The sequence below is a fragment of the Sebastes fasciatus genome, chromosome 20 (genome assembly GCF_043250625.1).
Source record: "Sebastes fasciatus isolate fSebFas1 chromosome 20, fSebFas1.pri, whole genome shotgun sequence".
NCBI lineage: Eukaryota > Metazoa > Chordata > Actinopteri > Perciformes > Sebastidae > Sebastes > Sebastes fasciatus.
Window position 1 is genome coordinate 14,231,243 of NC_133814.1, and position 8,628 is coordinate 14,239,870.

Consider the following 8,628-nt stretch of genomic DNA (forward strand, 5'->3'; position numbering starts at 1 on the left):
CATCCAATTTTGTTTTTCCAATGTTAAAGGTGAATGGAGTAACTAAAAACTTACCTATTCTCTTGAATGGAACTCGTGTCTCTATCTATGCAAGTGGATTTCGCACATATGTCGATGCTGATTTTGGCCTGAGTGTCATGTACGATGGATCGTATTATATGTCAATCTCTGTACCTTCAAATTACAGGTAACCTCCATTTATAAGCTATGTTAAAATGCTTTAGTTTACATTCTGAAAAGTTATTTTTTTGCGAATATTTGACACATTTACCTTCAATTTATCAACATATTGTCTTCAATCCAGTGGGACGACATGTGGACTTTGTGGAAACTTCAATGGAAATCCAAATGACGAGTTCCACACTCCATCTGGAACGTTGGTCACCACTCCACAAGAGTTTGGGACAGCTTGGAAAGTGGCAGACAACTACACCTGCAGTGATGGGTGTGGCTCCTCCTGCCCACAATGCACCAATGAGGGACCTGCTAGAGCCCAATGTGAGGTGATTCTATCAGCCAGCGGCCCCTTCAGCTTCTGCCATGAGCAGGTGGACCCAGCGCCATATTTCAATAGCTGTGTGTTTGATGTTTGTCTTGGGGGAAATGAGCTCCTATGCACGGCCATTCAGGCATACGCCAGTGCCTGTCAGTCCGCTAATGTTCAAATCTACCCTTGGAGACTGAACACCAACTGCAGTAAGTCGACCAGTTAATGTGTCGTTTGTCTACTTTACAAACAGACTAGGAAACAATCAAAGAAGTGTTTTCCAAGAAAATGTTTCAACCTACTGCATCTGCATACAGGCTTAGTTAATTGACAGATTCAACCATTTTTAACCATCTGACATCCATCATTTCTTTCCTCACTTATAAAGGTATTGACTGTCCAGCCAACAGTCATTATGAGCTGTGTGGTACCGACTGTGCCCACACCTGTGCCAGCAGCGTTGATGCCACCTGTGAGCAAGTTTGCTCGGAGGGATGTTTCTGTGATGAAGGTTTACTCAGGGGTGGGACGAGTTGTGTCCCTGAGGGAAACTGTGGCTGTCAATATGAAGGCTTCTACTACGATGTAAGTCATATAGTTGTAAATGAATAGAACACCAGATTTGTATAACTATGCCTCAATAATAAATCTGATTGTCTCAATGATTTCAGTTTTTGCACATATAACCATTTCCCTTTGATCAAGGGTCTACCCACCTCTGTCAACCATCAACATTAGTGTGCTTTACAATGAAACTATCCTCATTTGCCTACAATTATCAAGTAACAAGTTATTTTGCAATACTGTAGAGAGAAGACCAAAACAACACTACAATAGTGGCTCTGTTTATCATCAGATTACTCAAACCTGGAAGAACGATTTGCTACTTTATTGTGCGACATGTATTGTGTGTAAAAACTGGTATTTTGTACCTTGACCCACCAACTGTGGTAGCAGCTGCCGCACTTATAAGTGTCAGAATACTGGCTGACTGTAGCCTCAGATTGTGCTTTTCACAACTTAAATACACAAAATTAACCCTATTTACATCTACTCTCCCCATGACACCTCCATTTTGTCCTGCTTTTCTCTTGTTAACACAATTTGTCCATTGTTTTTTTTTCTATTTTATTACCTAATATTGTTATATACAGTCAATGTGTGTTACTGTACAATATGGCATGTGTTTATGAACGTGTTGCATATGTTAACAAAGTAAATGAAATGGACAATAGCATTTAAGACAAAAATCTGACAAGGAAAGGGGAAACACACATCTCTGGTTCTTACCTTGTGCTCCAGTCTATTGCTAAAAGGAGATTTTTGACTATTGAATTTCAAGAAACATTTTAGCAAAGCTGCAAGCAACAAGATTGAGTGACAACTTGGTAGAAAACAATGACAATCGGGTTCCAAGCAGTGTAGCTATATCGTTTTACGGTAAAAAAATAAATAAATAGCAAATCACATGACTACAATTTAGTGTGTGATAGGCTACAGACAGAACAATGATAATTTCATTATCCCAGTCCACTCAGCAGCCGTTTTGTGTTATTAATGTAGCACATGCTAAATTTTTAATAATTTTGTATGCATGTCTTTGTCTCACCTGTTGCAGCCTCTCGATGACTTCTGGACTGATGCATGCTCCAAGTACTGTGTATGCCATGGTCCCCATGACCTGCGATGTCAAGTTGCATTTTGCACCGAGACACAAGAGTGCACCATCAGAAACGGCCAGCTGGGCTGTTTTGATCCAATGTCTACTAGCACTACGTTGGGGGATCCACATTACATCACCTTTGATGGGACAGTGGCTCATTTCCAGGGCACATGCTCTTACATCATTACTGAGAGTGTGAGCCACAGCCCTAATGAAACACAGTTTCAGGTAGTAGCCACCAATAATCACCGTGGCAACAACCGCGTGTCGTTTGTGTCAGCAGTGGATATATACCTCTCAAATCAAAGAGAGTGTGTGCATATCAGGATTGGACCCAACAAAATAGTAAAGGTAAACCATTTATTACTTGAAGATGAAAAACTTTCTAAATCGGTTTGGTGTAAACATACGTAACGACAAGTGCCTCCTCACCCTTCTTTATCTTTCTATTATCTTTCATCCTACCAGGTGAATGGAAGTGCCGTGTCTCTTCCCACCACTGTAGGAACCTTAGCTCGGATGGTCAGAGAGGGAGGCTACATAGTGGTCGATGCCATTGATTTGGTAGTCCACTTTGATGGCCGTAGTACTTTACTGGTCAGAGTACACTATCGCCGTCAAAATAGAGTCATCGGGATGTATGGAAACTTCAACGGTGATCCTGCAGATGACAAAGTCTTGCCCAATGGCACATTGGCACAAAATGACAATCAATTTGGAAACAGCTGGAAGTCACCCACAAGCCAACCAGGGTGAGCTGAACTTGTAGGGTATTCCACGCACAAAGTGGCGTCAAAATATCATCAAAATATCATCAGTTAACAATCTTTCACTACATAAAGAAACAACAACACACTTATTACAGAAACATATGTTGTGGCAAAATAAACAAAGTCAGCCCAAGTATTAAACGTATAATGTCTTTTCTAGATGTGGATCCACCGATGAAGTGATTGGTAATGGACTGGACAACTGTCGATTTAGGGCAGAATACTCTCAGCTCTGTAGCGTCATCACCAATAGTAGCGGCCCATTCAGTGCCTGTCACCCGCACTTTGATCCTCAGCCATTCTTCAGTTCCTGTGTCTACGATCTCTGCCTCTACACTAAAGCCAATGGCATACTGTGTTCTGATGTCGCAGCCTATGAGAAAACCTGCTCTGTTTTGGGGTTAAACATCTCTGATTGGCGCTCTGCTTTGTATTGTCGTAAGTTTGCATTAGACCATAGGTATCTTCTCTCTTACCTGTTTTGTTTCTCTTTCATCACTCCTTGTCTCATCATTTCCCCACTATTTCCATAGCTGAGTCAGACCCCTGTGACCAGCTGGACTGCACAGAGCATGAGTGGTGTGGTGAGAAGGACGGTGTGTACGGCTGCTTCTGTGATGAGCACCACCATCGGCCCAACAATATGAGCTACGGTGAGGGCAGCTCCTCTTAAAGCACTGCTTTGTTTTTAGATCACAGAAGTGACGTGTAAGATGAGTAGTAGACATTGCTACATAGTACAATGGCATTGTTCGTGAAACAACACGAGTGCACGGAACAATACGATCCACTCAGGTTTCGGTTTATCATAGTTCTTCCGCTGAAATCAGGTAGGATTTAGCTATGACTCCCAAAGTGCATTTAGGCAAAAAATATCAAATCCCAACCTTAAAATTCTGTTCATGCACCGCTGATGGCCAGTGGAAGCTAAAGACTACGGTGTTGAAAAAAGTGATTCTGCAATCTGCAGCTTCCGGGCCAATTTTGAATGCTTTCAGGCGCCCCTGACTGGCAACAACAATCGCTGTCAAGGCTCATGGGTATTGTAGTAATGTGAACCATCCACGATTCAAAAATGACGGACAAAACATGATTTCTCAGAAAAAAATGTTTAAATTATTTAAACTGGTGATTCAATATAAACCTATAGGATTGTGGGTTTATTACTATGAGCAACACCTTTAAAATGACATATACAGTAGTCATTTGATCCATTAGTAATCTAAAAATATTGATGAATGCAACTTTAATCATGAGACCATGTCTTTTATTTCTATCTCTCTCTCATAGACTCGTCCATCAGTTGTAACAGTAGTTCAGGCACCATGTCTGTGTCGCGCTGCCAGCTGTTTGAAGCTGGCTTCCACCCCGGCGCCCTCCACCTCCAAGATCACTCCTGCAACGGGACTGTCGAGGACGGACGACTGGTGTTCCACTTTAACAATGAGGACAAGCTGTGTGGGACAACTCTCAGGGTACAGCTCATAGACTATAATGGAATCAACACAGACTGAAGAAGATTTTAGATGTAAATGCTCTCCTTAAGACGTATTACAACAAATAACTTATACCATTTTGTCATTTCAATTTTAAGAGCAATGGAACCCATTTCACCTATGAGAACCTGATCCAGGGCGACGTGGACACTCATGGAGGTCTAATCAGCCGCCAGAAAAACATTCATCTGCGTTTCTGCTGTGAATACCCTCTTTGGCAGGCCCTGTCTATGGATGTGGGCATCAACCCTGTAGAGAGGTGACAATACTATCTAATCTGCATGTTTTATTGACTTAAGTCTGTCTGTCCTTTTTTATAGTGAACATCTGTCTAAAGCAGTGGTGGAATGTAACTAAGTACATTTACGCAAATACTATGTTTAAAGCGGCAGTGGGTAGAAATGGAGCAAGTATGATTAAAAAAAAAAGTTGTTTTTATAAAACAATCACGTTATCCTGACAGTAGTGCATGAGACTGATGAAAAAAAATCATGTGCATCTGTGTCCTCCGTTGCTCCTATGGCATTGGCCAAATATCATAGAGGAAAACAACCAATCAGAGCCGAGCTGGAGTCTGCCGTCTCTCAGCAGCTGTCAATCACTCGCAAACTCTGATCAAACGGTCAAACTAGGCAGCGCTGATCAAATATGAATCAATATTCTGTAACTGAAATGCCTATTTCTCGCCTCAAATGTTTTCAGAAACATCTTGTAGTGTACTGTTTAGCTGTTGAGAAAATACCAAGCATCGCCCACCAGCCAGAGAATAGCCAATAGGAATGCTCTCGCTCTGAAATGACCTGTGATTTGCCAAAATTGTACTTTAAGTACATTTTTCTGATTATACTGACATACTTTTACTTAAGTAACATGTATAATACAGGACTTTTACTTGTAACAGAGTAATTTTACAGTGCTGTATTAGCACTTTTACTTGAGTAAAGGATTTGAATACTCTCTCCACCCCTGGTCCATAGTGATACGTCATGGCGTATGTAATGATAATAGGGTTTCAATATTTACGCATTCAATTACGGTATATTTAACAGTGCTACATCTGCACCTCTGACCTTTTTTGAGTACTTATCTTCTGTGGCAGTGGTGCTCTACGATGATGGTAATTACAAAGATTTGAAATAGGTGCCCTTGGTTGTCAGAAATTTTGTGTAACTGCCCACTACCCGCAATTTGCACCATCACTAATTAACTTACCATTTAAACCAACAATACAAAGAAAACTTAAAAGAAATCCAGCAAGACTTTGTTGCCAAATACCTGCCAGTGACTTGTTCCTTCTCAAGTGTAGTCACATTATGTGTTGTTGTTGTTTTCGTAGCATTGTGAGGAAGAAACTTCCATCAGGCCGAGGACGGTATCATGTGAGGATGATCCCCTACCAGGACTCTGGCTTCCGCTACCCGATGACCACTAACAGAAACTTAGACATGGAAATCGACCAAAGGTTGTATGTGGAGTTACGTACAGAAGGAGTCGACGGAAGGCAGATATCTACCGTTGTGGAATCTTGTTGGGCCACGCCAATCAACGTCGCCAGCTACCCCGTCCGCTGGGATCTCATAAAAGAAATGTAAAGGAGCTATTGCAACTTTATCTTATCTTAGCACGCTGATCACTGGTTCTTAATTGCCAAAGTCTGAAAACTTTATAGTCCGTCTGGTCACATTGTCTCTACTACCTTCTTCCAGGTGTCCTAATCCAGCAGATACTACAGTAGAGGTAGTTCAGAATGGCGTCTCCACTGTGTCCCGATTCTCCTTCAGGATGTTCACCTTTACCAACTTTACATCCATCTACCTTCACTGCCACGTCAGTCTGTGTCTTAAGGCACACAACAACTGCACACCTGTAAGTACTACCGTGTTTGTGTGTTTTTTAGTGAGTTTAGATAGATTATCAACAGGTGCATCAACAGAAGCCTCTAATGTTGTTGTTGTCCTGCAGCACTGCTTCCCAGGTCACCACCACCGAAGTAGGAGGGACATATCCCTCCATGGATTTGAACAGATCTCACTAGGACCACTATTCCTGCCACAAGATAAATTAGGTAAAGATCTCTTATCTTCTCATACCTTTTGTACTTTTGATGACAGCAAGCTTGATGAATATACATTTTATGTAAATTTTGGTTCTTCTCTTGCAGTCAGAGTGGTGAGATCGATGAGTGCTGCAGGCCAGATGACCCCACTGCTGACCCCACTGGTGACCCTGCTAGTCGGTTTGCTGACAGCAATAACTCTGGTCTACATCTAAGACAATCCATATTCTAAAATCACTCAAGCTTTTGGATTGAATTTCTGTTTGGGAGGCCTCATCATTGTTGTGTTGTGTGACTTGTGTTTGGTAGTTAGATTAAAGGATAAGTAATTATTGATTTACAACAGTAGGTGGCGGCAATGTGCACTATATACAAGTTGGATGTTTGAGTTATTAGGTCCCTGCCCTTAAGAACAGAAGGGCCACATCTAGTTTTGTTCCTACCTTCATCCGTACACAAAGACGCCAGCATTACTGCACTGTTACACCTACTGCCCCCGACTCTTACTCCATGTTTTTATCATTAGCTTTTGTACGTGACTTAGTTAGTATTTTTTGATATATATGTTTTATATGTTTTTAGATGTTGCATTTGTTCACTGCACAAATCACTGAAAATAAAGTAATTTGAATTGACTTGAGTCCTTAGTTTCTTTTGTGGTGGTTCTTATCATTAAGTCTCTATCATATCAGAATTAGGGCTGTCAATCTATTAAAATATTTAATCGCGATTAATCACATGATTATCCGCAGTTAATCGCAATTAATTATGGTTGGACATGGTTGGTACCAATGGATTCCTCCGGTTTTTGTAGTTTTGTACAGTATGATGCCAGGAGTTTTTTTTTACTGAAATACTCCTGCTTCATTGATTTGCATTGATTTTCCTACTATAAGCATTTTAATTTTTGGACGAAATTTGTGAACACTCTCCTTCTCTCTCTCTCTGCCTTTACTTTTGGTATTAAATAACAGTATTATTGTGGATTTCTTTCCCTTTTGGATCAGGTTCTCTGGGGCCAGATTTATAGTAAGGAGGGTATTATCAGATGAAAGTATCAGATGTCACTGATGATGCAGGGCTAAATCAGAAATAGTCTAGTCTTAGTGCTGTGAATTGCACATCTATTACTCATCTATTAATATATAAAATAGACATCTTTGTTGTGGGTACCCTGTATTGTCGTCCCGAGGGGAGTTTTTCAAATTCATAAACAGAGGATGTACAGGGTCCTGAAATAATAATGATGCTTTCCTCTTAGTTCGTGTATTATACAGCTCCACCAGCTGTCTCTGGGGGTTCCTTATAATCTTTCTGGCTGTTTTAACTAGTTTTGTGAGCTTGCTTTTGCTTCTAGTCCCTGAATTTCCGTACCAGTATGTTGTTGTTGATAGCGGATCCTAATCATCCTAAATCCAAAGTTAGCTGAATAACATATTCTCCTTGTTCCCTGATTTTGAACCATCTCTGCACCATTCAGTTTGTTATTTTTTTATGGGCTAATATTGAGTATTGCTTACTAGTGAAATGTTTAAAACATAATGACTATCTTCTTTCAGGACATAAACGGTGTCTCTGAGAACAAGACAATGCTTGGCTTTTGACAACCCTGTAAAGCTTTCTTTTATCTACTGCAGTTGATTTCCTCCTTTTCTTCCTGCATGATAAAGAACTGTTTGTAGATGGGAATCCAGGCCAACTCATGTCAATCTTAACTGCCCCATAAGAGCAAATTTGGTTTGCTTCCATAATTTAGTACCGTCACTCACAACCACATCAAACCCCTTACAAAAGACTACTTCAGTAGCTGATCGTAAAAAGTAAAACTATAACAAAGATTGTGACGGCTTTGTCAGTTTGATTCTCTGTCTTGGCCTGCCTCTGTCAGTTCCCCTTATTGCCTGGCCCCTCCCCTCTCATTAGGAGATTGGCCTCACCTGCTGGGAGCAGATAAAAGCAGGGTAATTCCAAGATGGCCTCTCTCTCTCCCTCATGGAAGGCTGGTGCCTTGCAGGCTCCCAGCTTGGTTTGGTTTGGTTATCTGTAGTTATCGTTCATGTTACAGGGATTTTAGGTTAGCCTTATAGTTTCACAGCACCCATCAGCCACGACTCACTACTGACTACTGACTTTACACCCTTATTTTGATTCAGTTG

General features: G+C 41.0%; 1 protein-coding gene across 1 annotated transcript in view; it reads left to right on the forward strand.

Annotated features, from left to right (window-relative positions):
- LOC141758005 (alpha-tectorin-like) overlaps positions 1-7,107 on the forward strand; it is a 37,263-nt gene extending 30,156 nt beyond the window's left edge. Inside the window, 15 exon segments of the mRNA XM_074619011.1 lie at positions 30-187; positions 305-591; positions 891-1,072; positions 2,106-2,501; positions 2,619-2,672; positions 2,719-2,806; positions 2,809-2,902; positions 3,081-3,358; positions 3,454-3,573; positions 4,211-4,395; positions 4,515-4,675; positions 5,753-6,004; positions 6,123-6,282; positions 6,379-6,481; positions 6,578-7,107. Of these exon segments, the coding sequence (XP_074475112.1) occupies positions 30-187; positions 305-591; positions 891-1,072; positions 2,106-2,501; positions 2,619-2,672; positions 2,719-2,806; positions 2,809-2,902; positions 3,081-3,358; positions 3,454-3,573; positions 4,211-4,395; positions 4,515-4,675; positions 5,753-6,004; positions 6,123-6,282; positions 6,379-6,481; positions 6,578-6,687 (2,628 nt within the window). The 3' untranslated portion in view covers positions 6,688-7,107.
- Positions 7,108-8,628: the final 1,521 nt, after the last annotated feature.